This window comes from Chlamydotis macqueenii, chromosome 3 (genome assembly GCF_036417535.1).
Source record: "Chlamydotis macqueenii isolate bChlMac1 chromosome 3, bChlMac1.mat, whole genome shotgun sequence".
Taxonomy (NCBI): Eukaryota; Metazoa; Chordata; class Aves; order Otidiformes; family Otididae; genus Chlamydotis; species Chlamydotis macqueenii.
The window spans coordinates 39,843,440-39,870,546 of NC_141558.1; the positions used below are offsets into that span (position 1 = coordinate 39,843,440).

Sequence of the window (27,107 nt, forward strand, 5' to 3'; positions counted from 1 at the left end):
GGTGCTATCCTAAATGCTACAGAAAAGCCTAAGCAGAGATCAATAAAAGAATACTGAAAATAAAACTGTAAAATAACTTGCACATTCAAAAAAAAGTTTGATGCCAAGTGGAATAAAAACAAATTCTGCACAATAGAACACAATAAAGTTTAATTATTTAACTTTGTAGACCTGATAAGACTTCTATAGAGACCCCAAATCAACCAGACTTATTTCAACAGCACCTCAAAGAAATTCTCGCTGCAGACTTCAGAAGACCAAAGCATGAAGTTACTACCTATTGAGCTATGAATCCTGCAAATTAAGACACAACTATTTTGTATCTGTTCTCTAAAATGCTTGAAACTTGCCTTAACAAATCTAGCTGCACACTACTGACAAAAGGAGCCTTTTTGCTCCCTTCCCTTTCCACACACCGTAGCACTCATCTGTTCTACTTTTGAGCAAATCTAGGAACTAAATTGGCAAAAATAACTTCACAAATTAGTAATTTTCTGCCAAACTAGCTCACCACTGGATGAGTCAGCACTAGGGCCAGCCCAGGGAAAGCAGAAGGAACACAAGCCGTGCAGGGAAAGTAGGATCGCAGTTTTCAGTACAGCCTGCATTGTAGTTAAGATTGGCTCAGTTGCATCACTAAATTGTATTCTGAACAGAACATCCGAAAGAAATAAGCTAGTTCATAACCTTAATTACCTTCAGCACATCACTTATCCCATATTATTTATGTGGGCACCACCAGGTGCAACAGCACACAGGTGACCGGGCAAGGGAGGCAGACAGCTCCCCATCCCTGGCCAGCCTGCCGTCTGAATTCTGAGGAAGCGGTTAAGAGCACCATGAAATAAAGGAAGATGGTTGTGCCTCACTTCTCAGAGCAATGGCAGAGTGCGACGGCAGTAGGGACTACTAAGATTAGAGCAAAAGACAGGCAACGGGAAAGACTTTCCAGAAAAGAAAAAGTCATAAACATGAAACTGGTGCCTGTCATTTAAAAGTGTTTCTTGCAAATTACCTGATTAAGACAAATTACCTGATTAAGAGAGTTATGTACATACACAACTGGTTTTGGAGCCACTAATGTCAGAGTGCATACTACAGTCAAGTTTCCCCACAAACCAAAATCATCTGCATGCTGCTTTCATGCTTGATATAATTTTATGCAATTTAGAAAATTCTCCATATGGTAAGAAAGATAAAAAGTTAGAATGAATTATTCAAAATTAAAAAACATTTGCTTATAAGAAGCTAACACAGGCATTATACATCCCGATTTGTTTCTAGTAATTTTCCTTTGTTTGTTAGTTTATTGTAACAGCTTTTAGTTGTTTATTGATTTTAAACACCAGACCAAAACCAACAGGTTCTCCTGCACAGGCAGCATGTGCTTGATGTACATAATTACATACATACAAACATATGATTACATTGGGGGGGGCATTTTCAAAGAATTAAGGAAACAAGTACATCTTATAATTCAACAAATAAGTCAAGCCTGTTTTCAGACAGGCTTCTCCATTCCCCTGATTAGGAACCTTGTAACCCCTCCCTGTCACAGAATCATAGAATAGTTTGGGCTGGAAGAGACCTTTAAAGGTCATCTAATCCAATCCCCCTGCAAGGAGCAGGGACATCTCCAACCAGATCAGGTTGCAGAGATTCATCCAATGCTGTCAAGCGAAAAGACGTAGAAGACTGGGCAGAGCAAGGAACAGAGCAAAGTGCTGAGGACACAGGATGAAGAGGAGGTTGTTCAATATTAAAACAGTAAAGGCAGAAAATATTTCACTTGATTACCACATACTAAGAATATAAATCGACTCAGTTATCCAAAGACTAAAACAGGATGCTACTTTTTAAAGTGCCACAGCTGTACACATACCAGAAGAGGTTTTCACAGTGTAAGATGGGGCCTCAAGTATACTTACTAGCTAAGGCACACCACTACAAAAACAAGGTGAGTCACTTCGGCATCCGTGCTTAGCTAACTCAGAGCTCTAGGTTTCATGAGAACATTTCCTTGGATAAGGTACCAAACCAGAGCCAGATCCATGCACTTTCTGCACTACTGCTGAGGTAACAACCTCCTGCAGCAACAACATATTGGAGAACACAATGCAGATACCAAAACATTCAGCTCTGCAGGAGCACTTCAGGTCCTGAGCGCTGCTACTAAGCAAAGAGTTGTAAGGCCTAATGGATCCAAGGTAACTACAAGCACTTCGTATCTACACTCTGCACAACCTTCACACCATCTGTACTAACTAAGCTCTCTTCACTTCCCACCGTATCCCTCCATCCATCACTTCAGCTGAAGGAAGAGTGGCAACATGTATCATCTTGTGTTGATTCAGATCCTAAACACCATCTGGAGGAGTGGGTAGGTGGGAACAGCCCCAACCACACACCTCCCTGACCTTAGTGGCTATCACTAGGCCTGGGTGACAGCCATCTTCAGCTATTCAGACTTGACCAAGTGCCAGTATGCTCAGAGACTGCCTTCCAGAAGACAAGGAACATTCCAAAACATATCAGGAAGAAAGAGAGTGTGTATATTCTAAAAGAGGAATGGAGAACCAGGGAGTTACACTGATCAGCTTAGATTTAATACCAGGCATGTACAAGCAAAAAAAGATACAACAAAATCATACTGACTGTCTCTCAGTAACAATGGTGTTCAACTAATCATTCAGTTTTGGTGGTGAAATAGGCTTCACAGAATTGAGAGAAGGAGGAAATATTACATCTTTCGTCTTCACTTGTCTTGCGTTTGCTTGTCTTGTTCTCATAGAGGAACCCAGAAAACATAGGGTAGATTTAACTTGTATAACAGAGAAGAGCAACCTGTTTCAAAACCAGGTTCAGAGGAGTTACGTGTTTCACTGACAAAATGGAAAAATATACTCAGGAGGATCTGCAAAGTCTGGTTTAGGTATAAGAGAATTAATTTATTTTCCCTAAATTTCCTAATAGCATAGTCTTATTTTTGTGGCATCTGTGAATTTAGTAACAGGGATATAGACTGTGATTGTAGCTTAAAAATTCAGTGTTATCCTTAGTTTTAAGAATGAGCTGGAAAAAACACTGTGCAATTCAGTATAAATTAAGTTCTACACTTAATAAGGAATGAGCAATTATACAAACACACACTGGTAGATAATTAGAGAAAAAAAAAATACAGAGGCAGCAAGAAACCAAAACCTGAATTAATATTATTCTGTCTTGTAAAAGACAATTATATCGAGAGATATAAACAGAAATATTAGCCTTAAGACATCTGAAATTAGTTCCTCCCTATTAAGCACTAGAACGACCTCAGCTAGAGCCTTGCGTTCAATTATAGACACCAGTCTCAGAAAAATGTGGGTCAACATGACAGAATACAAAGAATGACAAGAATGGTCAGAAGTGCAAAAAATACGAACTACAGAGAAAAAGTTAACAAATGGGCATTTAATGTGGAAAAGAAGAAGGGTGAAAGGAAACCACATCACTATTCAAGTACATAAAATGCTGCTGCAAAATCAGAAAATAGTCTTTTTCCCATATGCATCAAGTTGGCCATGGGTAGAACAGGAAGTATAGCAGTTAACCTTTGTGTTAAAAAAAAAAAAAAAAAAAAAAAAAAGTAGGTTGACAGGGAAAAAACAAGTCACTAATATTTTAATATTTAGAATCAAAGTACTTTGGTAGTTAAATAATAAATATCCTCGCTATGTCAACCATGAGGTTGAGTGGCTTCCCTCTGTCTCACAGTCTCCCAGATACACAGGCACAATATACCTGCCCTCAAAATCATGACAAAAATCATTAACAGCTACCATCTCTTCCAGACTGTTTGAGATGTAACCACCCATTTTAGAATCACTGCATATTATACCCTGTACTGCCTGCGAAACACGCAGCTTATATTGGACTAGAACAGATGGCACTCCTTAATAAACAGTAAAAGATACGGTTGACCCATTAAAAGTTTGAAGGTTCCTGCTCAGAATTATAACTTTTTGTCCTATTTGCAAAATCAAGTATTTTTTTCCTGAAGATTTTTTTCATGAAGTGTCAGCTAATAATGTTACTTCAATGCTACGATCGTTATGGGACGCACTGACAGCGTCAGAACATGTTCAGGTTTCCTGTGTAGTATCTGAGACTACAGCAAACAGCCTTGCTGTCACCTGTCAACTACATTCGTGCGGTGACAATGGAAACTGTAATGGTATTATGTTGTAACTGTTCTCACAGTTTCTGGAGCATAAAAAAGAAAGGCTGTCAAGACTTTTTGACATCAAAATATGGATGTCTTAGTGAAAGATGCTGCAGTAAAGTTTCTCACATCCAGTATAGAATTTCTGAAACAGACAGCATGCTAACTTTAGTATGCATAGTGGTGTTGGGTTGACAGTTGGACTTGATGGTCTTAGAGGTCTTTTCTAGCCGTAATAATTCTATGATTCACTTCGCAGGCTAGCCGGTCAGTTGCTCCTGACTATTCATTATCCTAGCAAGATGCCTGGGAGATGTCTCCTCCTCTTCCCCTAAGCTTTTCTTTCATCCCGACAAAGATCTATGTCAAAACAAAAACATTTCAGAATATCACTATCACACCAGCCACCCGTAGTTTGACACTATCTACCCCTAGATGCTTAAAGGAGTCGTCAAATTAGAACGCTGAAAACATATGCTGCAGGTAATCAGCTGTAATGCTGTAAATTCAGGCCTTTAGACAGGAAAAAAAAGAAAATCTGAGCAAGAGGTATTTACCTGATAATCATTCCCCCTGTAGGCTGCATATTTACAAGGAATCACAAATAGATTGTATCCATCTCTACTCAGTTAAGAAGCAGTCCAATCTGCCAGCCAAGAACCATGGTAAAGAATTCTCCCTGTTCCTCCTCTTCATGTCAAAGAATGTTCCTCCAGAGCTGCAAAACTGAATTATACGAATATGCATATTAACTACATGGTTATTTCCTTCATAAATTATCTAACTCATAATTAACTATAGTTATTAATATGCTTATTCGTATAATTTAGCTTCCAGTTTTCAAAAAACCACGGTGGCAGATAACAACAAAAAAAAAAACCTAGGAAGCCAGTATCATGATTCTTGTTAAATAGATCAGTTTAATTACTTGCTGGAAAGAGGCCGTCATCAGACCTCACCACTGCACATCATTTGCTAATGCATCAAGAGGCAAGTAAAAAAAAAAAATAAAAAAAAAATAGTTCTGAGGTTCTAGTCCTAATAAATTTTTTAGATATCAACGTTTCAGTGCAAGGCTAATGGAGGTAGTGGCCCTATCCCTGAACATATTTTTACTATGGATTTTTACAATGTAGACAATTTTCTCTTTCAGCTGATGGATTATTTGAAAGTTTTCAAAGTCCATCTTGCTTCTTTGGATGAGATTTGGTATTCCTTTCAGGCTAATTTCTTATATACTCCATCTGTAAACCATGTTGAACAGCTGCAGTAACAACAAAACACATTTTTGCAGCATATTTCATACAAGGATTTCCATGTGTCTGCAAACAAATACACCTCAGCACACAAAGTAATTCAGCATGATGCAAAAATAACTGAATCTATTTTTGCACTTAGCAATATTCTCCCCTACTTTACCCCCAAAAAAAAAAAAAAAAAAAAAAAAAAAAAAAAAAAAAAGGCAGCAGGAATTTGGAAAGAACCAAGCCATTACTCTTCACATAATAATACAAGTATAATCTTTGTACTTGAGTATTAGTTCCATACCATAGCAACTACAGTAACTTATTTCATAGAATTATGCAGATTTGCGTCAAAACAATCAGAGTAGGTGATCAGGCATATTTCTTACCATTTTACAGTTTAAACAGCTTTGAACAAAATATAATTTCACAGCTGCCTTGGGGTTTTTAAGCTCATCTTGCTTTTTGCTAATCCAATTCTCAATTACTCAAAGTTTTCAAAAGCAAGACTATTCACCAAAATTAGTACTGGATTTTAAAAACTTTGAATTTAATTCACATGGCTACAAAAATAAATAAAAACTGCTTACACACTTCCCCTCTACAGACAAGAGTGAAAAATTTAAGTGCTTTACTATCTCAATTCAAGCTTAAAAAAAAATTAAAATATTTATATTAAAAAAATTAAGTCATTGTTACAACTGGAATAGTTGAGATGTTGAACATTAAAAGTTCAACGTTCATACGGGAAACGTAAGAGTTTGCAATGAATCTACCTGTTTTGACCAGTTAGAGACAATACTACCAGTCTTCACTTGCAAGAGCATTGACACTCATTGTGTGCATTATGTAGTAACTGAAGATTATGAGTCTATGAAATTAGTTTAGCAATTAGAATGTTAAGTTCTTAATAAAAAAGTACCAGTTTTAGACGTTCTTTTCTCCTCTTGCCAAAAGAAGAGCTCGATGATCCAGGTTCTGATTCCTGGCCTCCTGTTTTACCATTATCATCATCCTCCTCTTCATCGTCATCAAAGCACCATTCTGGTAGCTCAGGTGGTGATGGTGCATCATCTTCATCTCCATAACGACGAAATAATTCCTTCAAATAGTCACCTTTATAAATACCTGGTGGTCTAGCCTGAGCAAAAGTAGCCACAGCAGCCTCAATACTGTCAAATAAAAATTGAAAATTACTCTGGATACTTAACATAGATGTTTTAGTCATGTTATGCTTTAACAATGTAAGATTTACTGGGATTGGGAATTTTTAAAAAATTCCAAACCAGTAATTCCAAAAACTTTCATTATATTTGAAACATCATGCCTGTCAACAGTTGCTCTTGCACAAGATTCTGCATAATTATGTAGGCACTGCTTATGTTCTCAGAAGTTACTGTAGCTTGCACTGCTTTGTCTCCTTATTGTAACCAATAGTGGTCTGCTGGTCACCTGGGTAAAACTTTTATTATGGCTACAGAAAAGAAATGGGTGACTTGTAGGCAAGGACTGAATGAAAACAAAAAAGACCAAAGAAAAAGATGAACAAACTTAATGAAGAAAAATGCAAGTGTTGAAATGAAAATACGCCTACTTTTTTCCCTATAAGAATTATCTTTCCTTTCATTAGAGGTTTGTCATCACACTGGGAAAAAAGGATCCCAACCTTTTGAAATTAATTCTCTTTCTGCAAGTTTCTCATTAAAAACTGTAACTCAGAAGCCTTTTACTACACAGCTAACATTTAATCTCACGGACTTTAATAAAATGGAGACTGAATCACAAAAAAATTAGAAACCAAACCTAACAGACAGGCACCTTTACTAGCCCACTGGAAAGCATTGCAAAATATACAGCTGCGAGCACAGCACAAGGGTTTTATTGTTGCTATTTTCATAGATTCTATGAAAATGTTTAACAGAAAACACTGCACATAATTCTGTCTTCAATTTGTCATGGCTGTAAGAAGCAGTAATGCTCCACAGATCAATATCTGGAAATCTCACTAAATAAGAGAGAGGAGAAATTACAAAAGGTATGTGCCCCTGTTAGGCTTCTTGACAAGCACATATCCTAAAGCTGAATCAAAAGCACCTATTACAGGCTGTGAAAAGAATTATATTTCAGATAAGAAAGCAGTCTGCCACTGGAACAAGGAAAACATATAACTAAAATGGAAAAAAGAACTTAAATACAAAAGGCATTTTTGACTGATCTGTACACTATGGGAAGGAGCCTGAGAATTTTATAAGGTAAGTTTCCCAAAACAGACAGAAACACTTGCTAAGAACTAGTAAGTTAGGTTCTCTCTTCTGATCTTTGATAAGAGTACAAAACAAAACATTTTCAGGAGTAAGATCAGATGGTCAGTCATCAACCTCAGAAATTACATTTTAAGAATCTGAGTTATCCTGAGAAGGATCTTTCTTCCTCATTCTGTTTTCTAAGACTCCTAATTTCTTCCTCACAAGATTTTCTTTATTTTGCTATCTTTCTTAAATTGTTTCACATCTTCTGTAATCAATGCCATTGAAAGGCTAAAACAAACCAAAAGGGATGGGGTCTGAAAGACATTCAAATTTCTCTCTGATGATATTAGAAGAAGTCTATACTATTCTAGAATAGATGGCGAAGAAAGCCAAAAGAGGCAGCACATATTTCAGGCACTGAAATCTAGCTGAAAACATCTTTTGCAAGTTCTAGAAACGCAGCAGTCTTTGGGACAAATGCGTTGTGAAAAAGAGAATCAAGTAAGGTTTCTGATCTCTAGCTGTACAGCTTTCAGTTTGGATGACCTCTCTTAACTATAAAATACATCGCAGTATTCACAATACATCAGCAGCACTCCTGTATCATATGCTTATGGAATGAACATGAATGATTTTTTTTCCATCAGCAAAATCTTATTTCCTCATCAGCAAATAATAGTGCCTTATTTTAAAAAATGATACAGCAAATTGGATTTATCCTGATACAATGCTTAGCATTAAATACCACCTTGCCAAAATTCATTGTTTTGCTGTGGATATTTTTACCAATCAGGTGATATCTGGGTGTTTTGTTAAAATAATCTGACAGAGATGAACAAACTTGATCCAGTTAACTACCTGAATGAAGCAAAAGAAAATAAGACACAGTTGTTAAGTTTTAAGGCTTTTCCCACAGCGGTTTGAAAATAAAGAGAGGCTGCATAGAAGCAGGAGCTTCAAATAGATTAAAGTGCATTTCCTGTTCAGAACAAAGAACCAATTCTGAGTCTAACCATAGCATTTTGCTTTTAAATTTGCTAGTTCATAGGAACAACCAGAATCATACTACAAAGATATTTGTATGTGTCTACTTCCTATACTTAGCTAAGATTCTGGCAAGATTCAGTCACCCATTACTAATGGTGTTCTGTCTCCATTACTCCAATGTCTTTATTCTAAGTTTACTAACAGATAACAATGACCTAGTTCTTTGCAAACAGCTTGCACATACATGCTAAGCACCAAATAAATTGTATGTCCAGTCACAAGAAAATGCAGCAATAGGAGTAGAATTTTCTTCACTTAAAGCACCATACAAGAAATATCATCAGAACACTTAAGGGGCTTGTTAAAAAACATGCCTTGCATGGGATTTCATCAGCAAAGAAATCGTGTTTCGTTAATACTACCAAACATGCAAAAGCTGTGCCCAGAAGCATGGTACAGGCAATTTATTATTTATTTTTTTCAAATAACATTCGTGTAAAAAAAAAGATCAATCACTACTCTTTATGAAGAACATCTTTAAATCACAAAAACCATGCTGTAGACTTTAGTCAAACAGCAAACTGGAAACAAGGACTTTTTTTTCTCCTCAAACCCTTCAGAAGCAAGTTTGTCACTCTACTGTTGCTGTAGCTAATATCTTCAGAAGTTAAGAAATCAAAAGAGTCTGCACACAAACCTACATGAAAAAGTAAGATCAATAATCTTCTAGGCATCTCTGAACTCTATATTCTTACTCAAAATGTGGGACATGTCACAGAGAAGAGACACAACACAATAAAAGTCCATGCACAGCAGGTACAGCTGACTTTTGACCTACCAAACCTAGGAAGTTTAACTGAGACCGGCTAAGCTACTAAGGGATGGTACGAAGAACGTTAAGATAGGTTGTTTGCCCAAAATTAGGAGGCAGTTTTAAAATAACAAACAGTGAATACATTAGGATAGCTCCCAGGACAATGAGTGAAAAATACTGAAGATGCCTTTGCTCACTCTCCACGAACCCCTAGGAATTCACATTCAAAGTTACCTCCAGTCCAACTTCTCGACCAAAAAGGCACAGATGAGAAATCCAGTTCTATTGAAACCATGTGTGCAATGGACACCTAGAAAAGACAAGAAAAGGGCATAACCATTTGCAAGTAGTTTTAACAAACATGCCTTAGTTTCACAAGTGTGTTTTTGGATCCTTCTACCGCCATCAGTAACATTAAAGAGCTGTCTCCCTTCCTATCAAGGCAGTCCAGATCACGTAAGACACAAGCCTAAAAAGCAATTTATTACATTCTTTCCACAAATTATTAGCAACAAGGTACAGGATACTTCAGTTTATCCCAACTCAAGAGCACTAACTTAAAGCAACTGAAATACGGATAATACAGATAAGATTCAAAGTATTTTTTATGACTGCTTAAATGCTTATCAGAAGACAATACAATCAAATTCAATAACTGTGCTTTTCATGGATTCAACAAGCATTACATTCATTTCACATCATCAGGCATAAAAATCATATCCAGATTATCCCATCTCAAACTTGAAAGCAGTGTCAATAGGCCACAATTCTATTTCAAATTTGCTATTACCATGCTAAGACCAGACTTACTAACTTAAAAAAAAAAAACACAAAAAGAAAGCTATACAACAGTATAATCATATTGAATTACTTATATTTTCAATGTAAGAAAAAAAGAATTAAGTCTTCAGCCTCTATTTTACTGAATTCAACCCCAAATGAAAGGGGGGGGAAGAGTCAAATGCACTGGAATTTTTTTTCTCTCAAGGCAACAGCGCCATCTAGTGATACACAAACTAGTCTGAAAATTTGTGCTGTTAAAAATGTCATGTAGGATTGAGGCAAGATGTTGCTTCTTCCTCATACTGCATTTTAAAATCATAATTACCAGAGTATAGAAGTTTCCAGTAACATCAAATGCAATTATTCTTAATAGTAACATATTTTTCAGTTGTGACCATGAAGCAAGTCACTTAAGCTGTTACTGATTTCTTTATTTCTCTACTACAGTTAGTAAAGTCAGTTTGGCAACAATTCACTTGATGCTTATTCAGACAAAATGGGACTACCTATCTTTTTTCTATAGGCTACCCTACGCTGCAAAAATTCTTTTTTTTTACTGGAGATAAAAAAAAAATGCCTACAAAGAGCAGACAAAAAACAGAAACATTATATGGGTAAACAGAAATTTAGCAGTTCGTAATTTTTCATATCACATACGTGGCTTACAGCTCAGGCAATAAAACACACAATGTAATTTTAATTTGAGATCTATGTGAAATAAAGAAATAAGAAAGTACTTAAAAGAAAAATACGTGCAAAAATTGTGTGCCCAAATTAAATCTCTGAAGCACTTAAAAAAAAAAAATACTCTCAGAGGTATCCTGTCACAGGACAAGAAGCAATGAGTACAAACTGAAACACAACAAACTCTGTTTAAATGTAAGAAAAAAGCAACTCTGTATATTGTAAGGGAGAGCAAACACTGGAATAGGTTGCCAGAAGATGTTGTGGAGTCTCCAAGCTTGGAGACTGTCAAAACCCAAATGCACGCAGCCCTGAGCAAGCTGCTGTAGCTGGCCCTGCTCTAAGGAATGGAAGCTTACTAGATGATTTCCACAGGTTCCTTCCAACAGCCTCAACTACTGTACAATTCTGTGATTCTCTATGAATCCTGAACTGCACGAGCTTTACCAAGCTCTGATCAATGACATCTACACAAACAACTGTTCCATGCACTCCCAAGTCACACAGATGCTCAGATTCAGGAAGGTTGCAGAATTATCAGAGAGGCCCGAGGACAACACTCCTCCTGACTCGGGAAACTCAGCTGCAAAGTAATTTCTTGTCTCTGAGGGTTTCCAAATGCATCTGAACATGCTTAACAGAAATTAGAATAAAATGGTTTTATCTAAAAGTATTGACTATCTATTAATTCAATAGCAATAATCAAACTGATGGACGCAGAAACATATTAGTTTATGTAAAAAACAGAAACACACTAGTTTCTGGAGTAAAAGGAATCAAATCTATACATGCATAAACACTGTACTGATGAAATTCCTTTGCTTAGACTTTTAAGAATAAGAGACTCCAGTTACAAGTAAATATTAAATAAACTAACAGTAAAAACTAAAGAAAGATATGAGATGGATATAAGAAGACATACCTATAAGCTCTGAGGGATTCTTATCACTAAAGTGTTCACATACACGGATAAATGTTTCTGTATTCTCAGGGGTAGGGCACTCACCATGTCTGAAAAACACAGAAACACATAGGTTAGGAGATAGCTGGGGGAAAGGGAAGGGGAAAGAAAAAAAAGAAAAAAAAAAAAAAAAGATAGATTAATCTTTCAAATTAAAAGCTAAATATTTAAAAAGTGCAGAAAACTTACCCTTTACACTGCAGCTTTATATATTTAATCCCCTCTTTCTCTATATCATTCCTATCATAGAATCTAGTGGTGTTGGTCAAGTCTACCAGTAAACCCATTTTGACCTAAAAAAACAAACAAACAAGAAGTAAAAACTTACATATATGGTTCAAATATCAGTGCCTAAGTGCTAAATGTCTAATAACATCCAAATTAAAAACAATAGCAGGCTACAGTTGCAAGTTTAAAAAAAAAAAAAACTTAAATATTGCATTTGTTCACAAAATCTATATAAATCTGAATTTACCACCATCACAGTCATCTGTGCTCCTTTGTGAAAGCTGGTGTCTGAATTGGCACTAGCCATCAATTCAAAAATTGTAGTTCATTCCCAACAACTTTCTAAATAAGAAAAATCTGCTAACCGCAGGAAGGTATCTGGTTAAGAATCATTTTAACATGTTAAAAGATAAACAAGGTGGAATCAGGTGCTCTTATGCTTTAAGCTATTAAACACTGGCACAGTGGAAGTACCTTAAGAAAAATTAACTACTGAGACTTATATACAAGTATACTCTCAGAAAAAATAACTCTTGTTAATTTACCCATCCATTAGAGTGCAAAACAAATTAATATATTTTCAAGTTTAAAACAAAAGTTTAAAACAAAAATTCCCTTAAATTCTTAGAAACGTTTTATTCAAAGCTAAAATGTGAAACAACTTTGAAATTTTCAAAGGTGCTATCAGTACCTAAGGTGGCAGTTTCAGTGACCTGGATGTTAGGACATACCTGAATTCAGGCTGCCTTGCCCACTCTACCCTAATACATCCCCTTTGTGCATGAACTTACTTTTTTAGTGTTTGGTTTTTATAGCTGTAAAATAGGTCTTTTAAAGCAGCCTTGTAGAAGTTTCTATGTTTTTAAAAAGCAAGACGGAAAGCAGAAATTCCACTGGGTGGCATCCAACACACAGAGAACATCAGTAAAGTGCACCCTACTGATCCTTGGTCCAAACAAAATTTCCAGCAACCATAAACCTCCCAGCAGTACTGTGCAAAACCAGCTCACTAACACATCTGTGTGCTGAAGGTATTTGTGGTTTCCTGCCCTGTAAGTGCAAGTAATTGCTTTTGGTCAAAATGCTGAATGTCATGCTTTCAAGTAGGACTCTCACCAAGAAACTAAAATGCCTTTTAAAAGAGCATCTAAAAGTGGTAGTTTAGCAAAGTCCTTGTTCCATAGCTTTGTCTTTTTTAAAAATACGCCAATAGTGCACTTAAAAATACATTAACACTAAAGCACGTTAGGCATACAAAAACACAGAACACTCTATCTTCAACATATTTAAAACCCCAGCACATACTCATAAACAGGATTTCGACTGGGTTTTATTCACCTTACGGTCAACAGACTGGCAATAATTTAATAGCGCAGTTGGAAGAATTACAGATTAAAACATTGCTTCCAGACAATTCAGAATAGATAAATTCCAACTATAACTAGAACACAGTTCAGAAACAGCTGTTTCATGTGGACACAGAGGTAGTTATCCACAGTATTCAAAGTTCTGGTGATATACTTTGAGAATACTTATGTAATACTTTTATGCTTCATCATAATGTTAAGCCAGCGGCATTAAGCATTTGTAGTTGAATACACAAATCAGTTCCAAACTTCTGCTTGTTTACTTCAACTTTGTATATTGTATTCAGAATGCTTTATTTACTTCTATTACTGTGTTGAGCAGAAATGCAAGCTACTTCAGTAGGGGTCCACCTAAAAACAATCTTACATCATCTGAAACTTCAAATATTTAGTATCAACTGACCTGCTAAACATATAGACTGAGAGCATATTAGCCAGTGATTAATTTTGTAGGAAGTACACAAAAGGCAATTAAATCAATTATTACTTTCCTCCTCCTTCATTCTCAACAGCATTTAGCGAATATCTCAAAGACTACTGAATTCACAAGAAAGACCACACAAAGTTTCCAGGTGCTACACACTGTAGGTCCATAACACTACAACACTGACATAAACCAGTGCAAAACAACTGTTCAGAGGAGAATGACATATTCTCACACCAGTACTTCGAGGTGATTGTACAGGACAACATGCTAGGATAGAAAGGTACATCTAAAACGAGCTAGTTTATGAAAACTATTTAGATATTTTTCTACCATTCTACACAATCAATGGCTCCATGAAGGGAATCCACAGAGTATCTTCCAGTAACATGCCAGGCCCCAAAAAAAAGCATAAGAATCTCCCTTGGTGTTCTGCATCCTATGAACAGCATGGTTAGAGTTGGCAAAAAGACTGATACGAGAATCGGGTGTGTTTTCACCAGAGAGCTCTAGACTACGAAGCCACATAAAGGTCACCCTAACTACCCTCCTCCCCAACTTCTACACAGCTCAGCTTTATAACCTATTCTTTGAAGTACAACATGGGCTTCGGTATAATGCTTTCAAGACGTCCTCAGCTAAGGGGGGGGGGGGGGGGGAAGGTATTTTCAGAGCACGATTAAGATTTATTGAAAACATAAAGTAAAGCAGTTTGCATTCAGTTCCAGCCTAGTAAAAAAGAAGACATTCCAAAATGCGAATTACTCTTGAAAAAAAAATGCTGCATCAACTGACAGTCTGGAGAAAGGGAAAAAGAATTGTGAGAAAAACAACATTTAACACTGCCTGACATATCAAATTGTTAAAGGAGAGCTACAAGAAACAAAAGTGATTTGCAGAACATAGTTTCACATCCTGCCATTCAAAAGTAGGAGTGATACAATTGCATTTTGGAGTTGAAAACTCGAAGTCAATTCCCAGCCCCACTGTTTTCAAACACCAGCAGCTTCAAATACTCCCACCAGAAGCCTCCAAACTTCTCCAAACTCCTCCTGCAATAAAGAATTATCGCTGAGAAGATGCATGAAAGCAAAAAAAAAAAAAAAAATTTATGTCAAAGCTTTTAAGCCCACATGCTTTTCCTTCAGCTTTTAGAAATTACTCTTTTGAACATACTCATCTACAGACTTCAGTTTCCTGACTTACATATAGAAGCCAGGAGAACAACGTACTTCAGAGCCAAAGTGCCACCAAGCGTGGCATTTGGTGCATTTAATTTGAATAGGAAAATGAAATACAGTGAAGTGTCTGCTAGAGAGGAAATTCAGATGTTGCATTTAATTTGAATAGGAAAATAAAATACAGTGAAGTGTCTGCTAGAGAGGAAATTCAGAACAGGACTCCAGGACTTCTGGGCAGCTATTCCTCTGCAATTATTATGAGTCATTTCAATCATACACAAGTGAAGATCTTGTGAAGTGACACTGTTTCTCACACATTTCAAGAATCAGTAAACCAATAGGCATCCAATATAATTTGGCCAAAGCTATAAAAGCACATATGGCACACAGAGCGTATAAGGCCTAAAGCAGTTTCCTTGCTTTACAGAAAGGATAAACATTTGCTCTCTCAGTTCATGGGACTAGCTGCACATAACACACTGCAATTTAGGCAGTGCAAGGCAAAAGAAAAGGATAAAGAAAACCGAGGGGATTATGTAACATATCAAAAGTATACAATTATGATACTCCAAAAATCCATGCAAAAAAAAAACCAAAAAACACTAGTACCACAAGAATCAAAACATTTCAGTCACTGAACTAGGTTATACTATGCTTGCCCTAACCCACCAAAATCCTCATCTACAGATTAAGCTCTAGTACACGTACATTCATCACGCAGGCGCTTTGCTCTGAAGCCCTGGTATCACACCAATCATCAAAGTCATCCTCTCAGTTATGCTCTCACAAGTTTGCTCCCAGGAAGTTCTTAACAGGACCTGATTTTTTTAAAGACTATCCATTTTTCCAGCCAGTGTTTTGTATGAATAACATCTTTCAGTCCACCACGCCCAGCCATCATTGAATGACACAGCTTCGGAAGAAACAATTTTAAATTGTTGAGCAACTTCTCACTAAAACATAAATTTATTTCTCACGAGGACTGTTGCAACACTACAGTCTTAAAACACTGCATTGCAACACAATTGAAACTAGTTATTTTTCTTGCTTTTAATTGTAAAAGATGAATGGATAGAAGGAAAACCAGCCCATTGATAGCCTGAAATTCTCATCTTCTAAGTGCAATAATACCACGATCTTCATACCACCTCCATTCTGTTCGTATTTATTTTCACTAGGCTCTCCACGTCCTACAGTTATAAAAGTCTTCCTCCTCACTTTCTCACATTCGAGCTATCTCCAGCTATTAACGTCTTATGCACGTGCTCTTCTGCTGCTGTGCTATTGAATGGGCTTAGCTAGGTTCCCCTTGTATGACCCCAGAAGTTTTTCATTAGACGCTGGAACTTGAAAACATCCTCCGCAGGCAGGAGAGAGCATACTACAATACAATGAATTCTCTCTAGTTCCAAGACTTTTTCCTTACATTTCTTATTTGAGGAAAATAGCTTAAATTAGTGATTGAATTTATCTGTGAAAACCATAATGTGGCTGAAAACGGATAAATAATTTTCCTAATAAGAATATTGTAACTTGAGCATACTAATTGCCTAAACAGTCCTTTGAGTTAACTAATGTCCTAGCTCTTCATAAGAGAAATAAAACTACCTTTTACAAAGCAGAAGCAGTACTAACCTATCTACTCAAGAAAGAAATTTAAAAAATAAAATTATTCACACTGTAATTAATTGCTCCTGTAATTATTTTTAATGAAACCATTAAGACACTATGCCAATATTGGCAATCAGAAGAAAAATGAGGTTGCTATCCCTTATCAAATCAGTTTCTAGCATTTAGATTTTCAGCAACCAGCTCCATGAGAAAAAGGAATTGCATAGGAAGCTTGTTAGAGAAAGCTCCTCCCAGACAGATGTCTTAAATTGTCCTAAATGCTGAACCAGTACCTTCAAAATCTGTGGCAGTAGCAATATCTCACTATTACCAGTTTCTGCTGAAGTCTCCTATTTGGGAGATAAATTATATGGACTTAAGTAATAACCAAGTTTCAGAAGTGATTAATTCTGCAAAGTATTAGCAGTAAAACACACTGCAGTAAAATGATGAGAACCATGCACAGTGAGCTACTTTTGCCTTGGGAAAATCCACTTTTCAAGGTCTCCTAAACTGCATTGCTCATCTCGATGACTGATTGTTGGCAAACTGCTGTTCTACAAATATGGCACTCCATTAACGCACTGCATATCTAGGCAAATAAAAATTGTATGTTTTCAAACATGTAGCAACAATACCAGGGTTCAAGACAATATAACAGATTTGATGAGAACAAGGAGTTTGAGGGACATTATATGTTCTGCTTGTAAACCAAAATTACCGAAATTTAAGTGGAGAACCTCATGATAGTAATCAGTTTTGGGCCCCTCAGTACAAGAAGGACATTGAGTTGCTGGAGCACGTCCAGAGAAGGGCAATAAAGCTAGTGAAGGGTCTGGAGAACAAGTCTTATGAGGAGTGGCTGAGGGAACAGGGATTGTTTACTCTGGAAAATAGGAGGCTGAGCTCATTGCTCGCAACTACCTGAAAGGAGATGGTTGTGAGCTGGGTGTTGGTTTCTTCTCCCAAGTAAGAAGCAATAGGATGAGAGGAAATGGCCTTAAGTTGTGTCAGGGGAGGTTTAGATTGGATATGAAGAATAATTTATTTACTGAAAGAGTGGTCAAGCATTGGGACAGTCTGCTCAGAGAAGTGGTGGAGTCATCATCCCTAAAGGTGTTAAAAAAACATGTAGATGTGGCACTTTGGGACACAATTTAGCAGGCATGCTGGTGCTGAGTTGATGGTTGGACTTTATGATCTTAGAGGTCTTTTCCAACCTTAATGATTCTATGATTTTGAATTCATAGTATGGCAGTACAACTTATCGATGTGCCTAGTGGAAAAGCTATGAAAGCACACCATGATTTCTTTTTTTGACGACAAATCGCCAACAAGCAAATAGTCAGAAATTCTGAGTAAGTCTCTGAAGTTCTCTATAACTCCAAAATATATGCAGAATTTTAAATTACTTTAAACCATGAATAAGATTGTTTTTTTTAAGTTTCAAGGTATGTCCATGAAAGCTAGTCAGAGTCAAAAGCAACATAATGCATAAAAGAGGAACTCAAGTAGAATTTAGACGCATAGATCCAGGAATAAACAAGAAAAATCCTACCAGTTCAAACACCTGAGAACAGGCACATATGCTTCACAGACAGTAATTTCTTATCATAATAGCCTGCAGGTATCTCTATCACTGCTACACAGAATAGCTCACCATCTACTTCACATCTAAGCCTGAAGAAGATTTATTAAATGAAGATTCACATATGTTAGCCACCTGATTCTTCTGATGTTTAAGCTCTGATATTGTTAAACAAACAAGCTCAGAATTATTTTAACTTAGATTAACAACAACAACAACAAAAAAAAAAGAAAACAAAAACACAGATTAAAAGTATTAGGTTGTAAGTCTTTCTTTGCCTGGAAGGTTCAAAATCCCATTTCCTACATCTCCAGATGCAGTGCACTGGACACAACACTTCACAGACCTCTACACTACACAAAAGTCCTGTTCTCCACCTTTATTGTCAAAACTGTACTGTGCTGCAAAACAACACGCAAGTCGAAGCAGACACACAGAAATGAGCTAAACAGAGAATGAAGAAATAGGCCAGAAGCTCAAGTCCGTAACCCAATCCACCCACCTTTCTGGGTCCCAATCCATGGTCCTAATTTTTTTTTTTCTGTTTATCCATTTTTTTTTCCACTAAGAAGTTACTGGATAAAATCCATAAACTGTTTACTTCCATACTTGGGTATGACTGGTTAGATACCATAAAGCATTCTAGGCATCAAAAGAATAAAATTATACATTGAAACTACAGAAGAGTTCTATGAAACCCTCCTTTCATTTTGGAATGCTTTCACTCCTATAAGCAAAACTGCAACTTAACATATCCATACACAAGAGCCATTTGTAAAACTAGAAACTCAGACTATCTAAATTTTGACAATGATATCTCTCCACGATGCAACAGCAACAGAAGGGAACAGTGAGATTCTTGCTGCTAATACACTGAATGAGACGGAGGATTTTGTACAATTCTTGCCTATAAGAAAGTACTTTTGAAAATTCAGGAGTTGCAGAGAAAACCTGAAAATGTTAAAAAAAAAAAAAATTCTGTACAGATGTCCCAAAGGAAGCCATCAACCATTTTTTTCTGAAATCTGAAAAGCAACATTTGAATAAATGAAAGTAATGTTTCAATTAATAGAAAGTTTAACTTTACCTTCAGACTCTTTAAGTAGTTGGATAACATACTCGGATGAAAACGATTTTCTTCAGCAACCTGTTCGTCATATCTTGGTCCTAACATTGTCTTCAAAGGTAAAAACTTCCCTAAGAAAGATAATCAAATTTTGCAGTATTTTATGTATACTCATGTATATGTACACTTACAACTTAGCGATTTCAAAGCAACATGCTGAGTAGATTTAGAGGTTCACCTTCAATGAGAAATAATCACAGGAAAAGTATCAATAACTCTTGAATTTGAATATTTTTTAGTTATGAGTTCTCAGAATTCACAACTACGTTTAGAAGTTCAAAGGAAATGCATGTCAGCTCATCTAAAACAAAGTAATTTCACATTTTCAGCGAGCTTTTAGTGTGATTTAAGCTGCAAAACTACACCACACAACAGAATAGAGAAAATTTAAATTTGCTACAGTTAAAATCATGAAAATAGCATTTTAGATGACATTGCTACCCAAGCACGTAAATATCAGCTTTGATTACCTGCAAACATAAAACACAGTAAAGATTGCTAAAAAAAAAAAACAAATTGAAAAAGAAAAAAAAAGTATTTGGTCCAGAACAGCTACGCACTACAGATCTTTCTAACATGTTCCTTAAGGCTTGTTGGGAGAGTTCTACAGCAGCGTTCAAGCTTCCCTCTGAAACACAGCACCCATGTGTGGTTCAGACACCCGGAATTAGCACTTACTGGAGACTACATCCATCACTCCCTAGAAACTCAAAGAAATTTTAATATTGATTTCATTTTTTATCCATCACATCCACCACATAACATCTAACATAATCTCATTAGAGATTTCTAGCCCTTTCTTTCTGCACCCCAGCAAGCTACGGGCACACCTTTGCCTCCGAGTGCAGCAGGAACAGCACGCGCTGACCCCACACTTCCAAACAGGCAAGAACTTAGAGCCCACGTCACTGCCATCACATCCGTTCGGGAAGCAGCACACCTCCTCTCGTGCGCACCTGGGACCCTGCACTGCTGTTAGTTGTGGAAAATGAATTCAAATCGATACTAAGAAAGAGATCTGGCACATCTGCCCAGCCATACCAAGGTTAACAATATAGGCAAGGAGTAAAACTGGGAGAACCTCAGCATTTCTAAATATCTATGAAAATAGTTAAAAGAACTATATTCCAAGAGTGATCAAATAAACACTCTCCCCTCAAAAAATTATTGCCCTAGAACTTTCAGGTTTTTTTCTTCCCCCTCCACAAAACTGTTTCCATGCTGTTGAAAAGACAGCCCCTCTTAAAATCAAAGGAAATGCAATGATATAATTGTGTAGCACAGAAGAGTAGTAGAAATGCCTTTTTTAATGCAGGAAGAACTCCAAGAACTCCAAATTGGAGCACCAGACATAAATGTGCCAGGAAAAAAAAAAAAAAAAGTACTGCCAGATCCCAATGTAGTTGAATCACATTTCTAAAATGTTTCTCATAGAAGTTAACCTACCTACTTCCTAGAGGGAAAAAAAAAAAAAAAAAAAAAACCCCACAGTTCATTCTATATATTACTTTAAAAAAAAAAAAAAACTTCAGCAACTTTTAAAAACCTTTTCCTATTTAGAAACACAAATATCCACAGGATATTTTGAACTAAGGAAAAAGGTAACCCCTTTCTATACTATCCTTAAACCACCTCATGCATCTGTTCAGCTGTTTAATGCAGAGTAACAGCCACCATCCACTAGACTTTACGCAGCATTTAAATGCTTAGTTTCAGATCCTCAAGGGAATCAGCACACCCAGCACTAATCCTAAAAAAGTTTTCTAAATTACTCATGAAAAATACCGCTTTCTCATCAAGACAGAACATTTCCTTACAATAAAAGAAACAAAATCCTTTTGTTTTCAGCAAAACAAACCCACATGGAATGAAAAGACACTAAAACATCCATTGTATTCAGTTAGAAATCAAGTTTTGAGAGATAAGCTCACTAATCTTTGTAAAAGTAGAAAAGTGTATAACGTTTTCACTAAATGAATGCTGCTAAGCGGTTTCTCTATACAATAAATTAAAATTCACTGAGTTCTCTGTAGCCTTAAATTCTGTTAAAACATCCCATAGAGTCTCAAATAAGCATTTAACTTTTAAGAAAGAGACATTATAAACCACAGAAGACAGATAGTTATGGCAACTGAGAAGCTTTACACAACTTATTAGCTCAGGTTTGATGTTAATCAGCAACATGAGAAACATCCTCATTGTTAAACTTGTCTTGAGACCATTACACCTTTTACAGCTAAAAGGAAATGTATTCAGTTAACATATACATTAAATGGTAATAAATTTATAGTCACTTTAACTTATTTGACTGTTAGAAAAACTCATAACTTCATTCTACGTCCCTCTGCCTTTTCATTCCACCAGTTACACATCCTCCTCTCTGGTCATGGCTACCTCCTCTCCATTTCCTCATTTCTTGATCTACCTACTTTTTTTTGTGTTCCCTGTCACCTTCACCACTACCATTCAGCCTCTCTCACTCACTATTAACCCTTCCACATTAACTTATAACCTTCCTCTGTACAGACTGATTATGCAAATCCTAATTTTGGATTATCTTAATGCAAACATCTATCGTTGCCATAAGCTTTGCAAAACACCAAGCATGCCTGAAAGTCTTTTAATAAACTTTGCCACTTGTCATTCCCATCCTAATAGCTCCACTCACCCATTACAGAACATGAAGAACATACCTAAACTTTTTTTTAGCCAAGGCATTCGATTAAAAACAAAAGAGCTGCACAGACAAGAGTCGGTGGATACATTGGAAAACTATCATCCTACGAGACGCTGGGAAAAGAGAATAGAGTTGGAAAACAGTGCCTGGAGGTTAAAAGTGTTTCCTGTAGCACCTGATCAGAGACAGTACAATCACACTGATGACTCTCCTGCGCTCCATCTTCTAGAATAAAAGAACAAACGTGTTCATTCTTTTCTCAGTAGTGGACCTTGATGTAGTGTCTGATTTTCACTCTGATTTCCTTCAGAGAAACCACAATACCATCCCGTTCATCACCAGGAAAAGACAGGCAAAGTAGTCTAGTCAGCATCCCCTGCAGGATTTGAATGCCTGCACACAGCTCTGGAAATGATGAGTATTTTAATCACTTCACTATCACTTGGTAAAGTACAAAACCCAGATCTTTGGAAGCATTTAGGTGCCCAGCTTCTACAAATTGCAGTTTGGTGGTATCACTGAGAAACAGATCTTACGTGGCAGCAAACAAGCTGCTTGCCAAGGTTAGAAGAGAGCAGCAAATGAATGTACTTTGGTTAAAATTCAGGGAAATTTTTAAATCAGATTATGAAAACAATGGCTCTAGGGGTTTTTTGGCTTAGTGTTGGGTTTTTTTTCCTTCAGACCTTTTTTTGTTGTTTTTTTTTTAATAAATTACATTACTCCTCTGCAGTAAGCACTGTCTCCTTAACTTACATTCTTGTGTTTTGCTAAATTGTGACTGCTACACATGTATTAAAGACCTTGAATACAATCTCATGCTGTATTCCTCTTACATAGAAAACAAATTTCCCTACCTGGCAAATTTCCTGTTTGATCTTTGCACAGAAGCTTGAAAATCCTCCTTCCCAGTGAGCATGTAAGCCCCTTCCAGGGAAGTGTCATTAAGCTACAGGAAATCTAAGCTTTAATTCTAAGAAAGATTTCTAACTTTTCTGAGTAATATGGGCACGTATAAATGAGGCAGTAGCTACAGTCTATGCTACAGTTCTGCCCGACATCTTATGCTAAAGGAGCGTTGCAGTAAAAACTGATTGCAACTCACCTGAAGTCTCCATGCATAAGCATTTGAAATTAAATAACCAATGCTTTATGTTGAACTAGATTATCTGACAGTAATAAGGTGATATTTTACGGACATCACAGCATCCCAAGTCATTACTGTACCTAAACTAAATTATGATAATAATTGTAACTCCTCTATCAAATTTTCAAATTAACTTAAAAATGTTACTAGAACTTTTACACTTGATTACCTACTTCCACAATTAAGTTCAAATTTGTCAAATAGTTTTGGAAAGTGGATATTAAAAATCACTTTCCAAATTAGTTACCTGTATAACAGATGGTAGTTCTTTAGGTTGAGAAATAGGTAAAAATTCTAAAAATAAGAGTCCAGTATGTCAGAGCATAGACAGCAAGTGGATAAATCTGAGAGAAATCAAAGTGAACAACATAAGACTTCAAATTTCCTACACACACATGCTCAAGTTTTGGCACATTTTTTATCTTTTATTAAAACTTTAATTCCCAAGCATACCAGTAAAAGAGTTACCCTTAATTTAGCTTAATTTGACATGGAGCTATCAACTCAATATGTAACAGCAGCCACTAATTGTTTATGACTATGGTATGTTTAGACTGAGCATTCATTAGGAAGGCTAGACTCTGCAAAGCGACCAAGGATAAGAAAGGGAAATTTGAATAAGATGAAATAGTAAAATCCCCAATTAAAAAAAAAAGCAAAAAACAAAACAAAACAAAACAAAAAAACCAAAAAAGTAAGTCTTCTGTTTCAAGAACAGCTATTTTGGGTCAAAGCATCCATTTCAGTTAGTATCTCATCATCAAAACAAGTCAATAACAGATGCCTAGGAAAAAGTATAGGATGATGACAACAACAATCAATCATTGGATTACGCTCCCCAACTCAACATGCTATAGCTCAGCAACTTCCTGAACCAGAGGCATTACAGTTACCTTTAAGGTGCTATCTCTATAACCGTACACAACATGGATGCTTTTAATAATATCTCACTGTTCTGCATGCCACATGTATCTAGAACAGGATTAACTAACATGAATCAATAGAAGGAGACTGAAAGACTCTGCTGAGACACTTCTGGCGTCTTTTCTTCAATATCTTGCCTGAACCTGATCACTTCACATCTAAGAGTTCAGAGAAAGCTCTTTTCACCAAGCACATGATTGAGGTGCTACCACAATGCAATAAACGTGAAAATGTTCCATCCTGAAGAACTGAAGAACTGCTGTAACCGTAAAACCAGAAAGTGGCAGAAAAACATCAATATTTAAAGAAGTAAACTGTCAAGTAATGAGAGACACAGATCAACACAGCTCGTTCAGAATGAAAGGTCCTGTTAAACTGAATGAACCCAGATTCACCAACAAAAGAGCTCCAGGCCTCATTAGTACTTGTATGTGAGGTCATCTAGAAATACTAGATGCCACAACCCTAAGAGGGTCGTGATCAAACCCTTGATGAATACCAGTCCACAGAAGCCAGGCAAGCCTTGCTCAGAAACATTATTACTATTATACTATCAGATGAGAATAAACTCACGCACAGACGCTTAGAAGTTTGATTGAAATGTTAATTAAAACTAGAATATAACAAACACATCTGGGAGTCAGTACCAACATCAATAAACTCTTACAATTATCTTTCAATAAAACTGTTAGATGTCTTTGAATGTAAAATAGAAAAAGAAGGAGAGAAGACTGATGGTGTACTACGACTTTTGCTATGTTGTACACACTAAAAAACCAAAAATCAGGTGAACTAATGTAAATATACATTACAATAAAGCAGTCAAAGAAATTAACCAAGCACTTCCCCTTTTTTTTGTGCAGTAAATTCTTGTGCACGATCGCACCGAATGGAAAAGAACTACCTTGCAGTTACCGAATAAACAAACACCCAAGCAGTGATGGCACAGCAGATGACATGCTGATGACCTGCATTCTTGCTTACTCTATGTTGCTATTTCTGAGAAGCGAGACAAAGACAGACAGACAAACAAAAGTGACAACTTGGAGAGATCAAGAACTTTCTGAGAAGAAAAACAAAGAATAAAGAGTCTATTTTTGTCAAAGGCTAACAACTTAGGTTATTAAATCTCTTATTAGATACAAAGCAATACATTTCCCAGTGATCAGGGAAAAAAGATAATGAAGATGAGCAATATAACAATGCTGTTATTCAATTGAGTCAAGTTCAGAGAAATATAAGGAACTTGAGGGAAAACAGTAACCCACAAAACAAACGACTGAAATTAAATACTGATAAATGCCAAATAATGCATATTGATGGGAAGATTAAGCCTACTGAGATATCTCACTAGGTTCTAAATAAACCTGTAAACAGTCGTCAGTGTCTTCAGTTTCACACCCAACTGCCAACAAAAAAAAGTAAGATGATGATGATGTGGAAATGTGGGATAGAAAACGCAGGAGTTGTAACTATTAAGCAAATCATGGCACAGTGTCATTTAGAATAGCACACCAAGTAGCAAGTGCTGCACTTTGAAAAAATAGCTTTAAATTATTATGGATCAGCAGATGAATAGAGTGAAAATTAGAAAATTTTGGGGAAAAAAAAACCTGGGGGTTGTAATTGCTTACCTTAAAAAGGAAAGAAGAACTTGAGAAGACTGAAAAGAGCAAAGTTTGCTTACTCTATCTCATACCAGGCAGCAAGGAAAACATTCATCTGAAGTCAGTATGATAGTTAATTCACAACCAAAAAAACGTGTGTTTAAATGATACCTAATTCACTGCCACTAGATGCCAGCAAGCCTAGACACCTAGCAACAATCGAGACAGACAGCATGTTACGGGTAAGAACATCCAAGATGATAGCAATCACTAATGAAACCTGAAAAACACACAAAACTTTGGAGCGCAGCGCTTAAACTCATCCTCCAGCTAAACAGCTTCGGAACACACCACTGACTGACAGCTCGCTGTCAGCGGGCCTAGTAACAAATCAAGAGTGATAAACTGAGTTTTCGGGGGGGGGGAAAAAACCACAACCAAGGAAGAAGCTGCACAGGGGACTCGTCAGGGCTGAGGTATGTTCCAGTATGGCAGCTTCTGCACGCCCAGCCGCCTTCTCTCTCATCAGACGTGACAGACGGGAAAAGTTTTAGTCCTGAACTTCAGCAGCGCGAAGCGGGAACCCAGCAGTGAGGCTCCCAAGGGCAGGAAAGGGCCGATATCCCCGCAAGGGAGCCGGGACGAAGCGGTTCCAGGGGCTGCGCCGGCCGAAGGGTGGGGGGGTGGCTGCCCGGTGCCCTCGCACCACCACCACCATCGCGGCCCCGGAGCAAAGAGCCCCGGCCGGACCGGAGAGCGAGGGGCCGCAGCGGCCCCAATGCGGCCCCCGCCCGCCCCGCGGCGCTGAGGAGGAGCGGGGGAATTGGGGACCGGGACCTGTGGGGACCGACCCCACCGCCACACGCCCGCCCCAGGGCGGGGCAGGACCGGGCCAAGCCGGGCCGGGCGCTCACCTGCCACGGGCTGCCCCCTCCTGGGGCAGTGGAGCCAGCGCGGCGGGATCTTGTTGTAGGACATGACGGGGCCTAGGCGGCTACCGCCGCTACCCGCCCGCCTGCAGCGGGGGAGAGAGGGAGGGGAGTGCGGGGCGGGCGCGGCCCCGGGGCGCTCAGCGGCGCCGGCGGCCCCTCGCCCGCGGCGCCTTCATTCAGACACAGCTCCGCCTCAGCCGCCGCTACCCCACAGCGCACCGCGGCCGCCGCTTCCGCTTCCGGGTCGGGCCCCGGCGCAGGGAGGGGGAAATGGGGGGGAGGAAGGGAGGTGCCTGGCCCGCGGCTGCCCGGGCCCGGGAAGCGGGTGGGGAGGGGGCGAGGGTAGCGGGGAAAGGGCTCCGCGGCGGC

The 27,107-nt window shown here is 37.7% G+C and overlaps 1 protein-coding gene across 2 annotated transcripts in view; it reads right to left on the bottom strand.

The window, feature by feature from the left end:
- The window catches only part of RNGTT (RNA guanylyltransferase and 5'-phosphatase), a 187,011-nt gene extending 160,111 nt beyond the window's left edge, over positions 1-26,900 (bottom strand). Inside the window, exons 1-6 of one of the 2 annotated variants that reach the window (XM_086745338.1) lie at positions 26,721-26,900; positions 19,413-19,522; positions 12,116-12,219; positions 11,888-11,976; positions 9,733-9,808; positions 6,371-6,620 (exon numbers count right to left, since the gene is read on the bottom strand). In XM_086745338.1, coding sequence (XP_086601464.1) covers positions 6,371-6,620; positions 9,733-9,808; positions 11,888-11,976; positions 12,116-12,219; positions 19,413-19,522; positions 26,721-26,784 — 693 coding nt within the window. In that variant the 5' untranslated portion in view covers positions 26,785-26,900. The remainder of the gene's footprint in view (positions 1-6,370; positions 6,621-9,732; positions 9,809-11,887; positions 11,977-12,115; positions 12,220-19,412; positions 19,523-26,720) is intronic. The other variant, XM_086745339.1, reaches the window with a different exon arrangement.
- Positions 26,901-27,107: the final 207 nt, after the last annotated feature.